Here is a 25,574-nt window from a genome sequence, read left to right as displayed (position 1 = left end):
ACTCCACACCACACTCCACTCCACTCCACACTCCACTCCACTCCACTCCACTCCACTCCACTCCACTCTCCACACTCAACTCCACTCCACTCCACTCCACACTCCACACTCCACTCCACACTCCATGCCGCACTCCACACTGCACTCCACACTCCACTCCGCACTCCACACTGCACTCCACACTCCACACTCTACTCCACACTGAACACTCAACTCCACACTCCACTCCACACTCCATACCACACTCCACACTGCACTCCACACTCCACTCCACACCACACTCCACACTCCACTCCACACTCTACTCCACACTGCACACTCAACTCCACACTCCACTCCACACTCCATACCACACTCCACACTGCACTCCACACTGCACTCCACACCACACTCCACTCCACACTCCACTCTACACTCCACGCCACACTCCACTCCACTCCACTCCACACTCCACTCCACTCCACACTCCACTCCACACGCCACACTCAACTCCACACTCCACTCCACTCCACACTCCACACTCCACTCCACACTCCACTCCACACTCCACGCCACACTCCACGCTCCACACTCCACTCCACTCCACACTCAACTCCACTCCACACTCCACTCCACACTCCACTCCACTCCATACTCCACACTCCACACTCCACTCCACACTCCACTCTACACTCCACACTCCACGCCACACTCCACGCTCCACACTCCACTCCACCCCACACTCAACTCCACTCCACACTCCACTCCACACGCCACACTCCACTCCACACTCCACTCAACACTCCACTCCACACTCCACACTCCACTCAACACTCCACTCAACACTCCACTCCACACTCCACTCCACACATCACACGCCACTCCACACTCCCCTCCACACTCCACTCCTTTTCACACTCCCCTCCACTCCACACTCCACTCCACTCCACACTCCACACTCCACTTCACTCCACTCCACTCCACTCCACACTCCACTCCGCACTCCACTCCACTCCGCACTCCACACTCCACTCAACACTCCACTCCAAACTCCACTCCACACTCCACACTCCACTCCAAACTCCACTCCACTCCACACTCCACTCCAAACTCCACTCCACACTCCACAAAAAAAACAAAAGGTGAAAATACGTTCCTAGCGTTGAATGAGTTAACATATTTTTAAAATGCAATACTTTTGAAATTCGTCAAACTGCCTTTTGTGTCTACAATTGCACGCTAATGAAGCCAGCAAAGCTAAAGTGGCATTTTATTTTATAATGTTGCTTTGGACTAAATAATTGGAAATTAACCTGGTTTGTTATCAGGAGCTGTGCAATTTGCAATTTTTATTTTCTGAATTTCAGCATAGCTGAAAAGTAACAAATATACTTGTTGTCAAATTGAATCTGTCGGTGAATGAAAAAGGCGCTTATTGAAGTTTTAAATTTAAATACGCTAATGAATTTTAAATATATACATTTTTTTGTGTCCACAAATATTTCCAATGGGAAGGGTCCTTGGAAAATTTGCTTTCTAAAAGGGGTCCCAGACTTCAAAAAAAGAACCCCTGGATTAAAGACTTCATTAAAAAGCGGAACAGGCCCTGGCTGTTAGGTTTAAGTGGTTTTCAAATCAAGTCTTAACTTGTTAGTGATAAATTGAGGCATTCGATGGGGTGTCATAGAACTTTGCCATTTACTTTTGTAGTATAAGAAAAAAAAAGATTTAATTTATTTGGATTTAATTCATTGTATGGATTAAATTTGAGTGAATTCAGTTAAATTACTACACAATTGTAAATCAGTGATATCTGTAAGTAATTTACTTTTCATTCATACTATTTGCACGTATAGAATGTTTATATTTTTTCTATCAACTAAATATTTTTGTTTAGGTGTTAATTAATGAAAGCTTCTCTTTTCAAATGGATGGTTACTTAAGGTCAATTAATTAATATTTACTCAATACCAAGCATCGTAAAATGTAGTTAATAATATTGCCAATAACATGTGGCCTCATTTTAACTGAGTAAATGTGATGTTGATGTTTTTTTTATGACAACCGGACAGTGAGCAGGGGCGTTGTTCCTCTATGTACCACCAGATGACGCAAAAGTAATGAATGAGGACTATCGTTTTATATGTTCCATAATCTTTCATCTTTTTTTTCGGAACTGGTCCCTACCGTCTTGATCATTAATAAATTGTTAGTGTGTGATTGTTTTGACGGATTTGACAGATTAGATCAGTCAGAAAACTGGGAGAAGAACTAGACCCCGATTTCCTCCTGGGTGACGTGGGACACCGCCCGCCCCACTGCAGTCAGGCAGTATGCATCCAGGGAGGAGTTTGTAGCTACCACTACCCGGAGCGGATAGGGAGGGGAAGTCAGAAAAAAAGGTCGCTAACTGCCCATTCTCCCTGCTCAAACTTGTCCTGTTTCTTGGATTAATTGAAATCACGGCTAAGTCGTTTGTTGTTGAAATTCCAAGGGGACTGTCGGCAGCACTGCGCACGCTCAGGTAAGGGTTTCTCTTTTCAACTTTGAAAAGTTTCCAACGTTCTTGCAAGAAGTCCTTGACGTCACCTGGGACTCGGTGCGAAAACAAAATGAAAAGTTAGCCACGGTGATTTTTTTTAAATCCGTTGTATTTGGTGCCGTTAAAAAGTAATAGCGCGTAGGCGTGTATGTTTACTTCCTTAAAAAATTCCACGGGATGGCGTGTAGTTCGAGATGGCTAGTGGAGGCTAACTGTGCCTTTTCGCTTCATGCTCATACCGTAGCGGGGCTGGCTGTCTGGCGGCTCCACTGTAGATCACACTATGACGTGTGCAGTGATCTATAGAAAAAGCTAAGGTGTCTGCAATTGAGGTCGAGCAATTAATTTGTTTTTCTGCTGATGTGTACTTTTGATGTTTTGAACATTTCCGTATTCTACCATTACTGTTTTGCTCATTCGGCTGCAGTTCCGCACACGACAGTGAGGGTAAATAACCAAGTAGTATTACTTCATCTGAGTTAAAATTGCGCCTGGGGCGTGTTGTGTTCAAAAGACAAAGCTATAGCCTCTGGGTGTCAATTCTCACACTGCTATGTTGAGAGGGTGTGCCAACTGTAGAGGGATAAATCTCTACTTTGATAAATAAACCATTGCCATTTGTCTGAAAGGCACATTTGTCAAAACAGCGTTTGGGCAAGTTACATAAAAAAAAAAAAAAAAAAAAAAATCATATAGTCCCACTTACCATAGGTGTCGAACTCCAGTCCTCGGGGACTTAAGTAAAGTTGGCAAGATATTGGCCGGTATCCTGCATGTTTTCTCGCCCCAACACACCTGATTCAAATGATTATCCTATTAGAGAGAGCTGCAGGATTTTTAAAATGATCCGACTCATTTGAATCAGGGGTGTTTGAGAGAAAGGGTTGCAAAACGTGCAAGATTGTAGCCCTCAAGAACTGGAGTTGGACACCTGCGTATTATTTTAACAAGTCAATAACATCGATTGTTAGGTTTAAATTTGAGCTGCAGCTCACTCATGTGCTACTTTACAAAATTCATCCGGAGTATAAAGCAGTTTCTTAAATTATCATTTGAGTTCTATTCTGTTCCCTACCTTTTTTTAACGATATGTTAAATACAAAGAAATTGACGTCTTACATTCACGGCCTAGAACATAGGTGTTGAATTTCAGTCCTTAAGGACTGCATGTTTTTGAACCCTTTCTCTCAAACACACCTGATTCAAATGATTAAGATCATTTTCAAGCTCCTGCAGAACTTGCTAATAAGTTGATCAGTTAAATCAGGTGTGTTGGGGAGAGAAAACCGTAAAGATGTAGGATGCCTGCCCTCGAGGACTAGAATTCGACACCTATGGCCTCGATGAACATGCTCGTTCTTTGATATGGTGGTACTAGTAATGTGATGTCAGGTTTAGTTGAATAATAGTAAGCAGGTCTGCCTCACTGCTCTGAGGTTCCTAGTTTGCCTCCAGCACTCTATGTGGAGTTTGCATGTTCTCCCGGTGCCTGCGTGGGTTTTCTCCTTTCGTTTATCTCTATGTGCCCTGCAATTGGCAACCGGTGCAATGTGTTCCTACTGCCCAAAGACAGTTGTTGTCGGCACCAGCAAGTCCACGACCCTTGTGAGGACAAGCGGTTAAGAAAATGGATTGATGAATGGATGACTTTCAGGCTAGTGGAGAGGAAGAGCCCCGCTTGGATAGTGAAGTTGCTGACTTACTCTAGATTGTTTAATGTACTTTTTTCCCACACTTTAATAAGCGTAATCTGATCTTTGGCCAATCAATTTTTTCAACTGTGAGGGAGTGGAGGTTCAACCAGGTATTGGGGCTTGTTGCTACTTGCTTCCTGAAAGTATGGAACAAGCAGATAATTTTACAACTCTTTTGTGTGAGCATATCCTTGAACAATTTACTTATTTTCTTAAGATTATATATATTACAAGTACTGTGGAGCCTCAATTTTAACTGACTAATTGGAGGAAGAAAGGCTCGTCCATGAGAGCCGATTGTCTATGACATCAAAGTACTTTTTGTGGCCTTAAAACAGTCATCATTACAAGTACAAAATTACTGTTTGTATATTTATAGATACCTTATTTTATGTTCATGCTCGGACTACAGGCCGAACCTTTTTTCTCATGATTTGAGGCCTGTGGTTTATAGTTCAGTGTGGCTTATTTGCATTTTATTTTAATTTTTTATTTTGGCTAGCATCCAGGAGACAATCCACCGGTAAAGCAAATATTTGTATTTGTTCAAGTTGTCCATCTATGAAATAACTATGAAATAGAACTGAAAAAATGTGAATCAATGCCTGTGTTGAAAAGGGTTTTAAAAGTATTGTATTAAAAAGATGTATTAATTCAATAAGATTTTTAATAAAAGTTTGTCATGTAAATTTATATATATATATATATATATATATATATATATATATATATATATATATATATATATATATATATATATATATATATATATATATATATATTATTCTCCATATTCTGTTCTTTTCATGTCTTATATCCATTTGGTTACGCACCTGCGAGTGTTGTAGTTTTAAGTTAGAGTTTATAGCCAATTAGAATTCAACTAACTTGTGTCGCCTGACTGTATGTAATCTGCCTGCTCCCGATGGCGCTAGGGCATTCGCTTCAACACTTGCGGACTTCTGCGCAGCCGCAGATGGATATGTGAGTGGCCCGTATACTTAATTGACTGCTGTAATACCCAATCGAGTCATAAGATCTCCACCTCACATTGAATGTGACGTGAGTGGATGCTCACTGCACTGAGGCGGTGCTATGCGCAGTAATCAAGCTACGCAGTGTTAGCCTGACTGATCTGCATTAAAGTCGTTGCCTAGCTTTTAGCTAACCTATTCTGGGCGGGGAAATGTGTTTTGTCCGCCACTTCCAAACAGCGAACAACTCGACTACCAGGGATGTGAGCTTGTCTTTGCTGTTTTTATGGCTGGGTGAACAGGGGCGTGAGTTGAACTTTGCCATTTTTCTGGCTGGCTGGCTGGCTGGGCTACCAGGGGTGCTAACCCTGGAAAATAGTTCTGCTGGTAATGAGTTTTGTTTGCAAAAGATCGATTTGGTGTTTGGAGCTACACTGCATTTGCAAACTTGTTTAACCAAGGCAACAATGACACGCCGAAGCACAGCTGGACACACGCGCCACGGTGCTTTTAAAAACTTATGGGGACACCCGAGTGGATATGCAGTATTGTAAATCTCAGTTTGAAGATAAAGAGAGCTCCTCAATGTGTTACGGTGCTTTTAAAAACTTTTGGGGACACTCGACGGGATTCACTGTACTGTACATCTCAGTACATGGAGAACGAGAGCATGAAGAGGTTCAGAAAAATCGGGAGATATTGGAAAGACTGATTGATTGCGACCGCCATTTGTTTTAGTGAGTGCAAGCATTTTCTTTATTTATTGTTTCATTTTTAATATGTTTGTGTTATTTTATTTTACTCAGATTCAATTGACAGTAAAGAAATAAAATTATGTTCTTGTAATTTGGACTTCTTCAAATTTCGTGGATATTCATTTTAAATTATTATTTTTTTTAATCTTTTGGCAGCATCACGTATAATGACAAACTTGAATTTCTGATGCAAATTTATAAATGCCTAAATATGTTGGTGTTAAATATGCAAGCATGTTCAGTCTGTAGAAGATAGGATGTTGCTATAAGCAGGCAATTATAAAAAGTTTTAGAAATATTTTAAAAAGCTATCTTTCTGCATAAAAATCTACAATATACTGTATAATCTATAACTCTAATTCACCAAAATACTTGTAAATAATTGGTTGTCTGTCTAATTTAGATGAATTGTGGCTAATTATAGACAAAGTGACTTAGAAAGTTTGTTGTATTTTATCATTTGGTTCTGTGGCGTTTAAAAAGAGGTTCCTTTATTTCTTTTCTAACATATAAAGGCTGAAAAGGCCTCCCGCTCATCTTGTTCTCTTTAGTGTTAAAGTGAATTTTGGATCAGACCTTTTTTTTATTGCATCGCTCGTGTGTTTAGTTTAAATTTGGGATGAGTGCATCAAACTTTGTTACATTAACACATTCATATGGCGTTATTATGCAAGTCTCGTTTCAGTCTGTTTTAAGGTCCAGTTCACATTTTCTCTTAGCATGTGTGCACACTGAATGACATAAGGTGTCAATTTTATTGAACAGCCATGAAATATAACTGAAAAGATGTGAATCAGTGGCTGTGTCCCAAAGTAATTTTGAAAATATATTATACAAAATATTTTAAAAAATTGTAAAAATTGAAGAGAATGTTGTTGAAGTTTGAAGTGTAAATTTGATATACAGTATACATAATTGTATATCTCAACTATGTGCAATGTGTTTATATGTTCATTAAAATAATCTTTCTAATTTTTAATTTTGAAATAAAATTTGTAAATTTGATTAAAATCACTTAGCAGGAGACAGAAGAAGATGCTATCAAAATACAGTGGATCCCTCGATTTACGACGTCCCTGCCTTACGTTTTTTTTCACCTGATGACGTGAACCGTGACATTGTTTTGTCCCCTCTATACACCATTTTTTTCACCTTACGACATACAAAACAACTCAAACATGGCAGTCAGTGTGCGTGCGTGCGTGTCTGTCAGAGGCACTGCACTTATATGTCACTACACGCGTCACTGCATACATCACTACAATGCTGGTCTGGGATTGGTCGGCGTCTCGACTCCCTAAGATACTGGCCTGCTATTGATTCAGAGTCACTAAGATGCTGGTCTGCTCTTGGCCAGCGTCATGGTGTCAAAATGGCGGCATGTTAAAGATTTGTTCTCGTGGGAGTGCTTACAAAATTGTATTTTGTGTGCATTTTAGTGTTTAATTCAAACTTTAATTGATTAGCCATGGGTCTCAAGATTGCTAGTGATGTTAAAGAGAAAAGTAAGAAGATGATTAGTATGGAAACGAATCTGGAGTTAATCAAGAAATACGAACAAGGCTAGGTTAGGATAGGTTGGACGAGGCTAGGTTGGACCCTCACTAGGGAATATAGCCATAAGGTCGTCACATCACTCAAAGGTAATTAAATCGTTTATACATTTTTTTTTATTTTATTTATACATTTTTTATTTACTATGTCATTTAATTGTATTCATGTATATTATATATAAGTAGCACTTACTATACTATTTTGTTCCCAACTTTTAATATGTATTTACAATTTTGATGTTACCTAGGGTTTTACACGCATTAGCTAATTAACATAGGTTTGGATTGCCCACCATCTGGCGAATTCGCGTTACGATCCCAAACGTGGAACAGATTCATCTTGTAAACAGGCGGCCCACTGTATTGACTTTCGAGTTTGAACTGCTATTTAACTTTGCAGTTTCTTTGGGTGATATGTTGAAAATATCCATTCATCAATTTTCCATAAATATGTTGGGACTAAACATGCAGGCATGTCAACTCTGTTAAAGAGAGGATGTTGCTGTTGGAGACAATTAAAATAAATAAATAAATACATTTTAGAAACATATACCATCTTTTTGCATAAATATCTGATGTTATGACCTGCAGCTTATAGTCCAGTGCAGTTTATCCGTGACAAAAATGTTTTGTTTGTTTGTTTTTTGTTTTTTTTCTCAAATGTTGCTGTTGTCGCATATATATTGGTGCGGCTTATAGAGTATAAAATATGTGTAAAATACGGTAATTATATTTTTTGTACTCAACAACAAACACCGTTGCATAATTGCCTAGGAAGAAGTGGATTGCCCTGACTGTTCCAACTGTGTTTAACTAGGCATAAAGAGGAAAAGTGTGACAAATAAAGGAGGGAATGGATACTTGAGCGACTCTTTGGTCATGCATATGTGCACGTCAGTAATTGAGAGTACTCCCCTTTGATTTGATTTTATTTTTTAGATTTTTAAAATTTTTTTTTTTAGTTTTCATGTTTGCAAATTTACAAATGATAACTGTCCTTAGCAGTACACTGATTTCCCCATAAAGTTTGCTCTATAAGACGACGTGATGTGCCGACTGAAACAGCACATTTGAATCAGACTTAATGTTTCCCATGTTGTACTTGAACGCAGCATTGCATATGCATACTAAAAGAGTGTGACAAGATAATTTTTTAGGTATCCTTTTAAAAGGCATTCCCACAATATGTATGACTATCCATCAAAATGAAACAGAGGTGAACCCTGTTGTAACATCTGTAAAGCACAAATACCAGATTTTCAATCTTAATTGTAACATATTGTTGAAGAATGCACCATATTTGGCCGTCTCTGATGTACAGACCTAGGCCTATAACTTCTGCTTTTGTCATTGTGGAAGTGGGATGCTTACTTCTGTTTTCAGCTTGTCTGCAACTAACACAGCAATGTCCTTAAATTTTAGTGGCAACAACATCAGCAACAGTGAGAATGACAATGCAGGTGAGGCATCATCTTTGTCTGTCTTAGGTAAATAATCCTAGTAGAGGGGCAATGATTAATTGAATAATTCACAGCTAATTGATAATCAATTTTAATTTAAACTACTAATTTTTGATAATCGGTTAAAGTTTTAGACAGCTAAAATTGTCCAAATGTTCAGGTTCGCAACACTAAATGTTCTTAAAACAGATAAAAACTCATAAAACATAAACGCAGATCACTATTGTTTTAAATCCGCATGAGATGTTTACAATTATTGAATCTTTTTAAGTGACTAATCCAATCAATAGTAGTTACATCTTACACCATTTCCAGTTGCTCTATAAATTCTAAATGATCTCTCTGGCATTTGAAGCTTCCCATTACAAAGTAGTCATTGTTTGTTTGATTCAGTTGAGACTTGCTTAGACTGGAGACTGCCTTTTTGCTCATTTCATGCTTTGGTCGATCTACTCCGAGGCTCCTCCTGAGCCTTTAATGCTCTAGCTCATCCAAAGTAAAAGACAAAAGCTGCTATTTGATCTGTGGACTCCTTGATACGATAACAACAGAAAGATTATTTTAAAGTGGTAAGAAGATTCTGTCTAGGAGATGCATAATTGAGTGAGGATGCATAAAGATTGTGGTCCAATAAACAGCCATGAAAAGCAAATGAGGTCTCGTTGCGACTTTTGGCTTGTCCCATCAATATAAACATCTTTTGTTAGCTTATTCAAGTGTGTACCTCACTTGAGTTTCATTTTAAAAAAGGGCCCAACATCTGACCATAATTATTTTGTTGTTAGGCAAGAAATATGCCTGAGCACATAACCAGCTATAAAAGCACATCTTTTCAATACAATGAAATCACTGTGATCTGGGTGGTAATTTCAGATGAACAAAATTACATGGAACTTCCAATGCACACCATAACTTCCCACCAGTTTGAGTGTATGGGTTAAAAAAAAAACAAAAAACTGTATATAGATTTCAAGAATAATTGTTCTGATGTAGGAGGCACACAGTTGAATTAATATTATAGTGTAATTTTGGTTCAGATATTTTGTTTTAAAATTGTCTCAGTATTTCTGTTTAACAAAAACAAAACTTTACTTCTTTTAAAGTTTGTCAAGTAAACCGAGTCCTGAGCCGCCACAATCAAGTCCAGCCTATAGAGAGTTAAAGTGACTTTGGTCTGCTGGCAATGTGTAGTGTCATGGGCCACGCTCACACCAGTTAAGGAGACTAGCTGTTCATTCCTGTGTGCTGCACAGATTGGTTCATAGTGCTTTCACTCAGCCATATTTGGTCAACACATGCTGCCACTCCTTCGGCACAAGAAATCATTTGTTTCAGGCAGTTGTTTCAGAGTCAGTTCGTAATCCAGTTTTAGATGCATAATTAATTCAGAAAATTACTACAGTTACGTCATAACAAAGGTGCTGTTTATTTGTAAATTCATTTGGTAATTTTTTCAAAGTGTTTTATTGGTGGTGTTTTTGCTCTATTCATCAATGTAGACCATACATTTTTGAAGGTAAGTTTAAGCATTTTGAAGTTATAGTAGAGTCAACTCATACACTAAAACATTCAAATATGAGCTTTTAATACAACCGCTAGGAAAAAATATGGAATTACTACTCTAAGGAGATATTCATTCAGCTGTTTAGATAAAAAAAATGAACACTTTATGTAGAATAAATTAAATATAATAGAACAGATTATCTTTATTGTTAAGGATAAGATGAGACACAACTCCCACAAGATGACATATATAACACAAAATTGAGCCCATGAGACGAGATTTTGACAAATAAAGGAATATAAAATATTGCCCAGTAAGTTAACAATCTAGCATGCAAATGAACTTGAAAATTTAAACAGGAGTGCTGGTTGCCAAATGTGTGTGTGCGTGTGTGTGTGTCATACACACATTTCACAAATGTCATCATGGAGTTGGATATGGTGTGTCCGCTAATTTCATAATGGAGATGAAGAGGTCCATTTCTGTATTGTTGTGGGCCTACAACAAGTACAGCAGAGGACTCAACTGGTGTTGAGCCAGTGCAGAGCGTTATGATTGGGGATTGGTGTAGAGAGAATTTGACAGCTATGTGTCTACCTATGAGCATTCAAAGGGTTCCGAACTTATACATAGCAAACAAATTTAGGGAAACATATTTCTGTAATTAATAAGGTATATGTCTAATTCTACTGCCCACACTGCTCTATATCCTGTGGGTTGAGAGATCCCAATTATACAATGAACTTCATTTTATCTCTTTTTAAGCATTCCTGTCTGTATTCCACTGGGAGTGGTTGTATTTAGTCAGTGACATAACTTCATGAAGCTTATCTCCTCCACTTCAGTCTGTTGTGATGCTTGTATTGAGAGGAATGCAAAGCTGGTCTGGAACTACCCATGAATTTTAATGACCATGCAAAATTATTATAGATGAAAATGGAAAAAAAATGCATGCTCGACTATCTTTTTGTGTCTGGGCAAAAGTCACCTTTTTCAGTGTTTCTGTTTCACAATGCTATTAACTATTTTCTAAATTTTGTAGAAGGTAGAGGTTTTTTTGTCAACTTCATGGAATTGTACATTTTCCATAAACTGTCCGATTCCCAGTTTTAGTTTTGATATAAACTCTTAAGAGAGAGAGAGAAAAAAAGCTGTTCAATACGTTTTAATACATTGACACTACCAAACAACTTTTTCGTGAAACACTAGCGTGCGATAATTGAAAAACATAAATGTAAGATTTTGCACCCTGAAATGTGACAGTGACAATTTAAAAAAATTAAATTGTAATGATTATTAGTTGCAGCTCTAGTTAAAACTATACAGTACTTGGTATAACCCTATTAGCCTATCAACACAAGTACAGTACCACTTAAAATGGTTTGATCCTCACTGTTTCACAGCAGCAAGCCAAATGTCAAAACTATAACAAAACAGAATTAATCTCATCTATTGTAAACTCTTCATATTTTCTTGTGTTCATATCCGTAAATTATATATTTGTTGTGCATTAAGTTTCAGATTTCCCACATTGTGAGCGGTTAGTGAACGGCTTGGCAATGTAACGTTAATTGCGCTCCAAGCTGTTGTTTTTCCTTTTTCTTGCGACACAGCTCGATTTCATTCTACCATAAATACCCAAAGTTGCGCAGCATCCATGTTTCACCAAGTTTATGATTGTGTGTATATGCCAAAAGACCACAATTACTAAACGAGTCAAATGGAATTCCTTTGTGTTCTTTATTTGGTACACTCTTAATTGAATCAGCCTCAGACATCATAACCTTCACATGATCCTCGGTTTTAGTAATATTCCTTTGTGTGAACATGGATGGACTCAGATGGTGGTTCAGCTTGCTCGCTTCTTTTATTGAAAATAATGCCGTAACAACCTCAGCTAACACGAGCTGCTGTTGGCTGTAACATACACTTGCTGCTAACAATCAACTGATGTCCCCCTCTAGCCCGTCCCATTATGGTAATGATTGTAAGAACACGGCCAAAAAAAAAATGCACAGTTGTGCATCAAAACCAGTCTTATGTGACTGACAGATCAATCTTCCTCAAAAGGTCTTGAAAAAAATTTTTTTGAAGTTACTATTTATAGGACGCACCCATACCTTTGACCTTCATTGTGGGACAAAAAGTGTGTCATATATTGGGGAACTACGATACAATTAGATAAGCACAATAGCATGCTAATGTGTTAACATTCAAGTGAGTGTGCTACTGAAAGGCTAATTGATGGGGTGCACATTTAAAATCATGATATGGCTTTTGTGGAGAAGTTTGCCCAGAAAGACTTCATTACTTTTGTCAAAGTTTTTTTATAAGCTCCAACGTGTCACAATTTCTATTTATATTCTTTAAGGCAAACTCTTCCTCCCATTGTGCTCTTTTTTTGAGACTTCACCGAGAGTCTGCGTCTCTTGTGTGTAAAATGTGGCTTTGTTGGAAGAAGCAGCAGTGGAGCACTGTGTGGTTTTGCATAACCCCTGCATTGAAAGCTTGCTAGAAAAAAAATGCTATTGTGGTCTGGTAGCCCTGTTGAACATCCTGAAATTTTGTCACATGTATTGCCATTATTGATAAATAAAAGATCTTTTCTTATGTGTTTGTATTGTTGTTTCTTGATATAATAGTAGTTTTGATGAGTCATTATAATCTGTGGGTTGTTTCAGATTTTAATCACAGGATGCAACATTTTAGGTCATCAACAAACACTAGTGGAGGATTTTTAGTGCTAGGTATTCTGGCTTGAAACCATATTGCGATAAATTCTGTTACAGCAAAGGCCCATTGTGATATATTGGGCAAAGTTTGTAAAAAAGAAATGTTCCAAGGGCATATATGTTAACAGATTCCAACTACAAAAATAAATAAATAAATAAAGAGAAAATATTGTATATCTGCAGTCACAAGGTGAACTCTGACTACACTATTATAGGCAGTCTTGTAAGTTTGCATCACTACAACAAAATTGCACATGGCACCAAGCAGAATCCTTAAATCTCCAACATCATCAATTTTCAGGTGATCCCAAAAATGCATGGCATTCCATCTTGAAAGTTACCTACTGCAAGACTAATTCAGGGGATACTATTGTGGGTTTGTAAAGTCCTTTGAGAGTTTTGTGATTGAGGGTTATCTAAACAAATCTGATTGAACTCGAGAAAGTGATTTTCAACACTTTAGATTGGTTGCTAATTTCTTAAAATAACATCCATACGTGTGGACTCATATAAATGACTGAAAAAATAAATTCATCAAAATGTTGACAAAGTTACAACAATTTGAATGTTGCGGAATTGAAAATCTTTAATTTTGAGAAAAAACTGTGTTAAAAGTTTTGGAACCTTCACTTCGATCACATTTTGAACCTTTTGACCGCTTGAAAACAAAAGTCGACACTTTAAGGAGGTTGTTTTAAATCTAGATTAGTTTGTGAAGGATTTGTTGAGAATCCAGATGGCTCATGGGTGGAAGCTGTTTGCAAGTCTGGCAGTCCTGGCCCTCAGGCTCCTGTAGCGTCTACCTGATGGCAACATTTCAAACAGGTCGTTTTGAGGGTGTGTCCTGTCCTTGATGATGTTGCGTGATCTCCGCAGAACCCTGGTGAGGTAAATATCCTGCAGTGAGGATAAGGCTGCTCCACAGATATGCTGTGAGGTCTTGAGCACATGCTGGAGAGCCTTCCTGTCCTGTGCCGTGCAGTTGCCAGACTGCGATGGAGGTGGAGAGGACACTTAGGATTGTGTATCTGTAGAAGTTGACAAAGAGTGTTTGCTGACATGCCAAATTTATTCAGTTTCCACAGAAAGTACAGTCTCTGTTGTGACTTTTTGATGATCTGTCGAGTGTTGTGGGACCAGGTGAGATCCTCGCTGATGTAGGTGCAGAGAAATTTGAAGGCTTTCACCCTCTACACAACAGTCCCATCGTGAATAGTGGTTTGTCTGGCTCCACCTGCCGTCTTGTGTCTATGATCAGTTTTTTGGCTTTGTCCAAGTTGAGGTGGAGATTATTGCTGCGACACCAGGCCACAAGGTCCGCCACCTCTTTCCTGTAGGGCCTACAGTGTAGGCTGTCTCAGCCCCACCAGTGATCAGTCCGATGACTGTTATGTCATTCGCATACTCAATTATGTTAGCGTTGTTTTGGGAGGCAATACAGTCATAGGTGAAGAGTGTGTAAAGCAGGGGGCTCAGCACACAGCCGTGGGGTGTCCCTGTACTTAAAGTCCTGGTGCTGGATGTGCGTTTGTGGACTCTGACTGATTGGGGTCTGCCGGTGAGGAAGTTCAGCACCCAGTTGCAGAGGCAAGGTGCCAGACCAAGTGCAAGGAGCTTGTACGCCAGTTACAAAAACAAATACAAAAAAAATATTTTGTATCCCTTTAAAGGTTTACAATACAATACAGATGAAATGATTTGTGCTGGTTTTGGGCTTAAAACAACCTTTCACTGGATGTGTAATAAGCGTAATGAGCTACATTTAGAATGGCAAACCCGTATTTCCATTTATGCTGGTTAGAGTAATATCAAAGTAACGCAATAGTAGTGTAATGCTTTACATTTTGAATACAGTAATATTGTAACGTAACCAATTACTTTGATATGACAGTAATAAGTAATAAATAATGTTTTGAAGTCACTTGCCCAACACTAATGTTCACCATTGTGTAATTTAGATGGTGTGGTGTAGAGCCAGGTGATCTACACACAGTCGGTGGTCTTGCAAACAGGCGGTAAATGTCTCCCGTTTCCCCTATCTGCTATACATGCCATTTTTTATTTATTTATTTATTTTTGTATTGTTATTTTTTTAAAACCAAAGGTCTCAAAAACTCTGATCAAAGTGCACAGTAAATTTCAGCTAGGTTTCTTAGTTTTTACTAAATACATTTTAAAATAAGCCTGTTTATAATTTGAGGCTCTAGGTGTGCCCTATTACATTTACAGTATCACCCCTACACTGAAAACTTTCAGACTCTTTCTTAGGGATACTGAAGTATTTTTAGCTTATGTTATTTAGGGCGCTTATGTCATGCCGCCTGCTGTAATGTTTGGTGAACCTCTGGTCATACTTATCGTCAACTCACATGACAGCAGTTGTTTAAAAAGCAATATGCTTGTGCTTTTATGTTTGTATAATGGTGCTTGTTTTATGTACAGGTATCGTGGTTGTGTTTCCGAAACCGAAAATGAGAAGTGCTTGTCCAAAATTTTAAACACAGAACAAGAAACTTTTTTCACCGGTGTCGACATCTAAAAGTGAAAAAAACGCAAGTCAGAGACGTCGTAAACCGGGGTTCCACTGTATACATAGTGAGTATAGTGATACATTGAGGCTTGATAAACCCAGTTGGAAGTGTGTTATACTCTTACATCAGCTGTAGTACAACTTGTACAATGCACTGAGATTTCACAAATTTCAAGACTCATCATATTTCATTGAATAAACAAGCCTATTAAAAAAAGTGTATCGTTGTCTTTTTAAGAAGTAAAACAGTAGCACTTTGATTTAATACTGTAATAAAATCATGAAGTAATGACATTTGATAGAATTAACAATGATTTAATATGTCTGTCATACTTTCTCCTTCAATGCACATTATGATTTTCATTGTGGTAAGTGCTGTTGGGAGGGGCAAATAAAAATGTCATACAAATATTCTGTAACACAGAGATTCAGCTTGTGATTTGTGTGTGTGTGTGTGTGTGTGTGTGTGAATATTGTTTTTTATTGTTTTTTTTTTTCAAGTATTTATTTTTTCATAAAGGATAAAAATACCTGAACATACAGAAGGTAAATGTCTTAAAAATTATAAACCTTTAAAGACATTAAATATACTTTTACTCACATCAAAATAGGATGGAAGACAATTACTCAAATACAATTTTTCAGGAAATTAAAAAATGTGAAAAAAAAAGGTTTAGCTCTCCTGCCACTGCACTGGCCATTCTTAGCAGCAGTAAAACATGTAACTGCAAGCAAGGTTGCTATGAGGGTTCTTCTGTCTGCTGGGTAGGCTGCAGTTCTTGCAGAATGTGCGTCAGACATTATGGGCTTGCACACCATCGTATCGATACCATGACAACATTTTATTCATTACACATTTCAAAGCATGGAAGTTGCTACAAAACTATGAAGTCTATACAGCCATATCATATGTAAAGATAGTTATTAAATAGAATGCTGTTCGAATGATATCATTTACACAATTCTGGCAAGTCATTCATCACCTCAACTGCCCTTCTGTCAACACTAACATACTTCCACTAAGACTAGCTGCCCCTTCACCTTTTTTTTCCTCAACAAGCCCTACCAGTATTGCATTCACTGACAATGCAGTATTTAGTGTAACCCACCTCTGACAGATGAGCATATGACCCACTATGCAAGTCTCATGACTCCAGTCCAATACTTCCAAATGTGATATTATTTTAAGTGTTACATTTATGCAACATTTTGAATGTGTTGAACCAGGGCCCATCTAATTTGTGTATGTGTAAGACAAATGCGAAGGAAAATTACAATCTGAAAAGGTATCACTTGAGGAATGCTTATTGTTTATAAAATGATTGGAAAAGTTTTGTTTTAATAACTCTTGGCATTTATATAAGATGCACGTATTTGTGCATAAGTGACTCTTGTCTACCATGTCCAAGTCCTCCACTTCCTACTGTACTGGTTATCATTGCAGGGAAGCAGTTTTAAAAGGCAAAAAAAAAAAAAAAAAATTCTGGCAGCCAAGATAACTTATATCCCTCTGCCTATGCTGATGCATAGTTCCGCCAGCTGAGGCAGTCTTACTGGATGTGGAAGGGTGAAATGTGTGAGTAATGCAGATACAAAGAATTTGACCTGCAGTGTGACAGTTGACAAAATAGATATCGATGTGTAACGGAAGAAAGCCTGACCAAACTAAGGAAGTCAACAAATAAAGACTCTAACACTGATGTTGTCTCCATTTTCCATGATTCATTTCAGTCAAGCACTCAGGAGGTATTTGGACTCTCCAAGAGTCATATTAAGATAATTTTAGGGCACACAAACATTGAGCAATACCAGTGGCAGTCCGTGCGTTTCACACTTGCATTGCTGGGCTACACAGGCTATTTTCCGGAGCATATAAACATCAATAAACCCGCATCAGCAATTGGAACTTATCATTATATGTGATACTGCCAGAACTTAAAATAATTAATAATAATTTTAAATTATTTGTCCACAAAGTTTTATGAAGTCCACCAAGTGTCATGTCCGTGCAGTGTCATGTCGGTGCAGTATGTTGGCGACGGATGTAGGAATGTGGATCCAAAATACAGGGAGGCAGGATGAGATGGGCTCAATAAAACGATTTATTACTCGCAGAAGCTGGGCGAAACATGAAACACTAGAGCTGGAACATGCTCTTGAGAGGTGACATACATTACACTAATGACAGACGCCAGGGAAAAACAACACAAACCCAAAAGCAAAATAAGTCAAACTCCACAAAATAAAGCCACAACAGAAAAAACCCAGACAGAACGTGACACCAAAAGCAGGCAAGCTTTAACAAGATTGTACGCTAAATTATAAATCACACTTTAATATAAGAACCGCATTTTATTTCTTTACCACTAATTGAATATGAACAAAATAAAATTATGAAAACATATTAATATAAATCAAAAAAATTAATCAAACACTCGACTCACCAAAACGCGTCTCCCAATTCTTTCAATACAAAATCCATTCTTCTTTCTTTCCTCAGAAAGACTTCATGGACTTGCATGAAGAACAACATGTTTTGTTCTTTTTTTTTTCATTAACTTTATTTAACTACTTCCAACGTTAAACATGGTGGATCAATTTAGCACCGCCTGCAACGCAAGGCCTCTAGATGGCGGACTTATGGCTCGATTGACTATTACAGCTGCCTGTTAAGCATTAGGGCCACTGACCTATCCATCTGCGCTTGTGCAGAAGCCCGCGCCATGTTGATGCGAATGCCTTGGCTTCTGGTGAAGGCAGACTTCACACAGCATAGTGACACAAGTTATCTGAATTCTAATTGACTAAAAACTCCAACATAGAACCAGCACTGCAAGGAGCGTAACTAAATGGAAATAAAATGACACAAAAAGAACAGAATATGGAGAATAATTTTATATATATAATACATATATTTTGATAAAATACATGTAAAATGAAATTGACTTTGATTATAGTTAATATAATTATTATAGTTATGATTAAATCAGGTTATTTTAGGCTAGCAGAGAAGGCCTTGCTGGCCCTGATGGCCTACCACTGAGCAATTCATACCAGGCTTGTGCAAGACTGACACCCTAAGTCTGGTTTGTTTCACTTCCTCAAAGCCATCACAAGTGGAAGATCCGGGTCTTGCATTGGTCTTGCACTAATACATAAACAAGCCACGGAACTTTATAGGGGTTTGCCAAAAAGAATTGTATTTTCATCAGAATCACAATTCTCTTTTACTACGATTTAAATTTATGTAAAAGGACATGAAATCGATATTAAAAAAACAAAACAGAAATCGATGCGCTTCCTGTCGACTTTTGTGCTACGCGGTGTACCATGACGTCACCACGCAGCCTGTTCGAGATTCTTGAAAGCAGTCTCGTTGCTCTCACATTTAAACCGCAAGTTTAAATGTTTCGGTTCTGCCTTTAAGGCAAGTTTAAGTTAATTTGTTCTTGCTGATTCTTGTTTTGAAGTATGCTTTTATTTTGCCGCAAGCTGTGTAAGCCGGAACTGTGATGAGCTTGTGAGCGTGGAAGTTACAGTTGGGGAAAGAGGGAAAAGAACATCAAATCCAGGGTGGCACCTGTTTATATAATGTTGGTTGTTAAATTGTTAAGGTGGTACTTGGTACTAAAGTACTTGGTACTAAAGTGACGTATGACGTTAGTTCATGGTAATTACTGTCGGATTGTCAGCTAATTTTAGTTTCTCTTTTACACCTGCTGTGAACGTGTGCCATCGAAGAACATGGCTGAATTGAGTTACGTTCTTCATTTTTAGTTTCACTCTGCTGATGTTGATGTCAAGATGTGCATTCAAAGTTACAAACGACTATGAGGATGTCCTGTATCAAAACTTTAGTTTAGCTTGCTGTCATTTTGGCAACAGTTCTTGACAAAATATTTTGGTACTGCAATTTCCTATGAAATGACAATGTATCTTGTTCTCCTTTTTTTTTTTTTTAAATTTTGTTTCATCTCATTTTGTACTATAAAAGCTGTACAGTTTATAGTAAGCGTCAAAAATAGCAGTTATCCAGATGACCCACATAGTTGATGATTCTTAACACTTCTATAGATTGAAGCAGAAATCATTTGTAGTTAATTGAATTGAATCGCTTTGAATTGAAAATCATTGAGAGTTGAAAATCAATTCTGAATTGAATCGAGACCCCAAAATCGAGATTTCCACACCTAATATGTTATAATCAAAAGATAATCTGAAGATGAGGATGAGGAAGATAAGGGGAGAGCATGCATTTCACACTGGAAGGCCGTGGTCTGAAGGGAACCCATGACCTCTGCACTGTAAGGCGGACATGACATGACAAATCAGACTGCCACTGTGCCTCACTGGTACTCATTTGTGATCATTTTTCCATCCATCCATCAATTTTCTAGAGCCGCTATCCTCACAAGGGTCGCAGGCTTGCTGGTGCCTATCCCAGCTGGCTTCCGGCAGTAGGCGGGTGACACCCTGAACTGGTTGCCAGCCATTTGCAGGGCACAAAGAGACGAACAACCATTCAACGCAACCAATTACACCTAAGGACAATTTAGTACAGCAGTCCCCAACCACCGGTCCGCGGACAGGTACCAAGGTACCAATATAAAGCGTTGACCGGTCCGTGGTGATAAAAAGGTTGGGGGCCGCTGATTTATTACGTTTAATTCACCTGCCATGCATGTTTTAGGAGTGTGGTAAGAAGCCGGAGTGCCCGGAGAGAACCCACGCAGGCTCTGCGAGAACATGCAAACTCCAAACAGGAAGGCCGGTAGTCAGGTGGATTTCAACTCGGGTCCCTCTAACTGTGAGGTGGACACCGAGCCGCTCTGTGATCATTTTCAGTGTTTTATATTTTCTATACAATACGTTGATAGAGCTTCATCTGTGGTGAAAGTGCTCTATGAATAAAGTTCAGTGGAAATTTGAATCTGCAAACACATAGTTAATGTGCCTTGCCACCACCGGTTTTGTCTCATCTGTCCAAAGAATATTCTCCCAGAATTTTGGGGGTTTGCCATTATGCAGTGTGGCAAATTCCAGTCATGCTTTGTATGCCAGTCATGCTTTGCTTTCTATAAGTGGAGGAGTCCTTACTCATCTCACACAAAGTCCAGTTTACCTTCTATTTCTTTGAAGATTGTTCTTGTTGGATTGTTCTTCTCAGTCTCTTCAATCAATCATCCTTTTTATTTACTCACGCGGACATGTCCAAAGTTGGTGGCCATAGTTCCGTGGCTGTCAAACGGCTGAAGTCACAGGAACATCTAGACAGTATTTTTCATTCCTAAATTTATCAAATTGTTTATTTGTAATTCTGTCAGTTTCAAGCTATTTAGCGATGATTATGAGTTTTGTCTTCATAGAGTGTGTGTTATTCTGGCAAATTGTGAATGTGTCATTCGTCATTACTGTAAATGAAATAGATGCTGTTGTTTTTCATTTAGACTTTCAAGGGGCACGTTCTATTTTGAGATTGAAGACTTCACTTGAAAATACATTTGAAAGAAAGTTAAGAGTAGACAGTCTTTGTTTTTACAATAAAATACATTCTATGTTATATAAGGTTCCCGTACCTTATGTAGAAGATACTTTAGGGATTTACTTTTTTTTTTTTTGTTTTTTTTTTTTGTAATTTTCATTCAACTCCCGAAGATGTGCTTCAAGACACAGCAGACAGGATATGCCGCTTCCATGTGAATCATAGCTGGGGTTGTGTTGACTGCTGGAATGCCCTTTTATGGCATAGAAGGGCTTTTTAAAACAGGAAATGATGTCATGACTAAGTGAGGAGGAGTAGTAATTCTTGAAGTCACTGACAGAACAGCAAAATGCAACTTGTTCTATTGCACATCTAGCACTGTAGAAACACAATCAGCCGAAAAATGCAAACTGTGTCTATTTTTTACATTTAGGGAGAAGAAAAAGCCAGTTCATCAACTGACAGTGCATTCAGTACAATTTCCAGGTACTGGCCTCAAATCATCCACTTTCAATCATAATTTTTTAATTGGGGAAAAAAAAAATTGAGAAACAGGTACTTCCTATATATAACTTGGAATCTGATGGGTTTACTTCACTCTGTAAATGCTAGAAAATATAGAACCATCTTTCATCTTCTCTAGAGCTACACCCTCAAGCAAATCTAACTAACATCTTGGAAGAATAAAAGAATAAAAAAGTTTACCAGGAAATGATTCACAGAAAGCAGGATGTGAATCTTGAGAGTGTCAGGGCATCCATGTGAACTCTAATCGCAACATATACCACAGTGTTTTCACTCCACGCTGTCATTAGTCTGCCTCTTGCTGGTGCTAACATGCAACACACACATAAATCGCTGTCTCCAATATCTCCGTTCAAATAACCTTTCAGCACAATCACTTAAACATCAGTCAAGCAATAGAAGTTGCCACCAAATAGTCAATACTGTTTGTTTTAAATACTCAATAATCAATAATAATAAAATATATGTATTTTTTAAACCTAAATATGAATCAAACATGAAAGATTAATACGGAACCTTTTCACTATGCAAATAAGTCCCAATATGGTGCCTCTCAAATACATTTTCTGGTTTGTAAGGTCTGAACTTAAGATCATAATTTGACATTATGAATTTGACTAAAACAGCAACTACTAAAAACCACTTTACATCAAACAACCATTAACCGTTAAGTAGCAGTGGACTTGTACATAAGTCAAGTCAACATTTAATGTGCCTTAAATCCAAATGATGAAAAATTAAGTAGGTTTATTTTTGTACCACCCTTCTGTTGATAAAACTCCCACATTACGGTACGTCATGCCATTTTTTCTTTTCTTTTTTGCCCTTTCACTACCAATTTATTCCTTTTTATTTTTATTTTTGAAAAAATAAAACTTATGGCAATTTATTCCTTTTTATTTTTGAAAAAATAAACTTATGGCATATATTACTTGTTTTGTGTTTAAAAATTCCCACTTCCATTGATTAGGTTACAGACCCTGGGATTTTTATTTTTTGGGGATTTGAAAAGGTCGTACATAGACATCTTTTCAGTATAAGGTACACAACAGCATCCCCTGTCAAAGCTCCCAGAAGGGGAAGGAAAAACTCAAAAACCCCAATTTGGGGAAAATCAGAAACCTCCAGAAGGGACCACAGGTGGGAGGAGCCCCCTTCCAGGCCCAATATCAATGTGCCAGAGAAGTGAAAATAATCACCAAACACCTACAATACACACCTGTAGTAATCAGTGTAATCTATAGTAATCCACAGATAGCATATACAGTATTATCAATACATTTCTGCAGTACTCGATGGTTAATTCATAAGGAATTGTACAACGCAAGCTACCTTGTTGGCATTGGGCCCAGAACTGGCTTGTTGTGGATGGAAAAGTTTCTAGTAGCAACTAGAATATGTAGATAGGTGTAATCAACGGCTTGTTTTAATCAACCCAACTTTATACACTTGTAAAGTGTCAGAATTGTTTTAACAGGAACACATTGCCACTATAACAGACATTACATATAGATATATATGTGCCAGAGAAGTGAAAATGATCTCTCTCTCTCTCTCTCTCTCTCTCTCTCTCTCTCTCTCTCTCTCTCTCTCTCTCTATATATATATATATATATATATATATATATATATATATATATATATATATATATATATATATATGTAAATATATATTTTTATACATTTATACATACACACACATATACATTGTCTGTTTTTCTTTTACAAATGCATTTTATCAAACAAGAAAGCACTTGGTATGGATGAGATAACCGTCTAGTTGTCTAACAAGTGAAATTAGATTTAAAATTATGACATTTTTTATGCAAAACAATAAAAATGGTTTTTAACTGTAGAACTGCAGTCCACTGCTCACTGATACACACAAATAATTAAGTTAGAGTATTGGTTTGGACTGAGTGATTGAACATATACACACATTTTATTAAGACAAACCAAATTTAAAGTGGTAGGACTAAATAAGTTTTGTACTTCTTTCTACTCCTCTTAAACATCTAATTAATACTTAACTGTAGTACTGATTTTTCTTCTGATTTTGTTCAATATGATGGAATTTGTTTTTTTATGTTCATTAAATCAATCAGTCAAAAAAGAAAATCTCATCTACATATAGTGAAGTGCAATTTTTATGTTAAAAAGGAGTAGTCAAAAAACTTACTGTATATAGTCCTACCGCTTGTTCTCTATAAATTATTCTAAATCATGTTGTCCTGTTTATAAACATGTGAGTTATTCATTGTCATACAACCAAAATATAAAGAAATGCAGTACTTGCGATCAAAACATGTACCGAGCAACCTTACGTAGAATAAAGGATTCTGTGCAGTTTCTCTGGTTTATAACTGATTGACTATATAAAGACACCTTGGCTCCTTAGACCGTAACATTTGTTGTAACATAACATTGATCACACGTTTAAGATCGTTCTGTTTTTCCAATCATGAATATGTGTTAAATGTGGTGGAATATACTGAAACAACTATCAAAATGATAAAGCAAGGTATTTAAGCATATATGTAAATGTGACACGTGATATAATGGGGTTGCGTTAAAATCATTGACTGACCCAAAATGTTGAAGGTTTACAATAGCTTGTTTGATCATTCTGTTTAATTTGTATTTTTTTCTGATTTAGGTGTGAGTTGGGAGGACGTGCAGAACAGACATCATGGTGGCCTTGTCATTAAAAATTGGTGTGGGCAATGTGGTCAAGACCATGCAGTTTGAGCCTTCCACTATGGTGTATGACGCCTGCCGCATCATCAGGGAGAGAGTTACAGAGGCACAGCTTGGACAACGTGAGTTTTGTACATAAGGACTACACACACACGTGCACACACATACACATACGCACACATACGAGAAGTGATTTAAGAGAAACCATAAATAATGATGACCAGTCTGCTATTGTCCAGGCCTTTAAATGTACTCCACCCTTTTTTATCAATGTCTAAAAAAAAAAACAAATAAGAAAAAAAGACGACTGCAGTTCTTTGATCAAATGTTGTAGGAATTTTCCATCATTCATGTACAGTACAAGATCACAATCAATGGGAAGCCACACCCTACAGTTGATACATTTAGCAGTATCCAAATGTTTGTGATTTTTTTTGTTGATAAACCCCAATTAGGTCAATGTCTTTACTATAGGGCGTTTGTATTTTGGGCTCCTTTTTTATAATTAATGCCCATAAAAGGAGGTTACATTGTCAAATATTTTTAGCCTGACTACGTTATCAGTTGACACTGCATTGTAAGCTAGTTGGTGCCTGAGTGTCCCGTTCAAAGTTATGATAGCAGAACACATGCTTGTAGTTGAGGCTGTCACTCCATAAAATGTGCTTGATAATTTACTCATGTACTGTGACCAGAAGACCCAACATTACTCAAACTCAAAACCCAAACCAAATCAATAAAACACTCCAGTGCTTTGAGTGCTTTGAACCCTGCAGTTTTAAATGTGACATGTTTTTTTTCTATATGAATATTTAATGGCAGGCTTCAAGCCACCAATAGATTTATCCATCGTCTCATCACATCTGACTAAAGACATCACAATGCCTTCATACTGAATATTACTTTCAGCCATTTGAATAATTCAGTGGGGAAAATTGTGTGACCAAACATTTGACCAAAATTGACCACACACAAAGAGTAAGGATGCTCCGGTCCAATCCACAGTATCGGTATCGACCGCAATCCAAGACAAAAATGACTGGATTGTTGTCGGAACAGTTTTATTGGGACCAGTCAGATCCTATCCTCTCTTTACCCGACATGCTTACAAGAATTGTGCTCACAATCCAGAACTTGTTCCTGCTTC

General features: G+C 37.6%; 1 protein-coding gene across 1 annotated transcript in view; it reads left to right on the top strand.

The window, feature by feature from the left end:
- Positions 1–2,372: 2,372 nt before the first annotated feature.
- The window catches only part of tln1 (talin 1), an 88,761-nt gene continuing 65,559 nt past the window's right edge, over positions 2,373–25,574 (top strand). Inside the window, exons 1-2 of the mRNA XM_088435188.1 lie at positions 2,373–2,503; positions 24,387–24,549. Of these exons, the coding sequence (XP_088291314.1) occupies positions 24,420–24,549 (130 nt within the window). The 5' untranslated portion in view covers positions 2,373–2,503; positions 24,387–24,419. The remainder of the gene's footprint in view (positions 2,504–24,386; positions 24,550–25,574) is intronic.

The sequence above is a fragment of the Hippichthys cyanospilos genome, chromosome 15 (assembly GCF_059441005.1).
Source record: "Hippichthys cyanospilos isolate Australia breed blue-spotted pipefish chromosome 15, RoL_Hcya_1.0, whole genome shotgun sequence".
Lineage (NCBI taxonomy): Eukaryota > Metazoa > Chordata > Actinopteri > Syngnathiformes > Syngnathidae > Hippichthys > Hippichthys cyanospilos.
The sequence above is the reverse complement of the archived record's forward strand: the minus strand, read 5'-3'. Positions and strand labels throughout refer to the sequence as shown.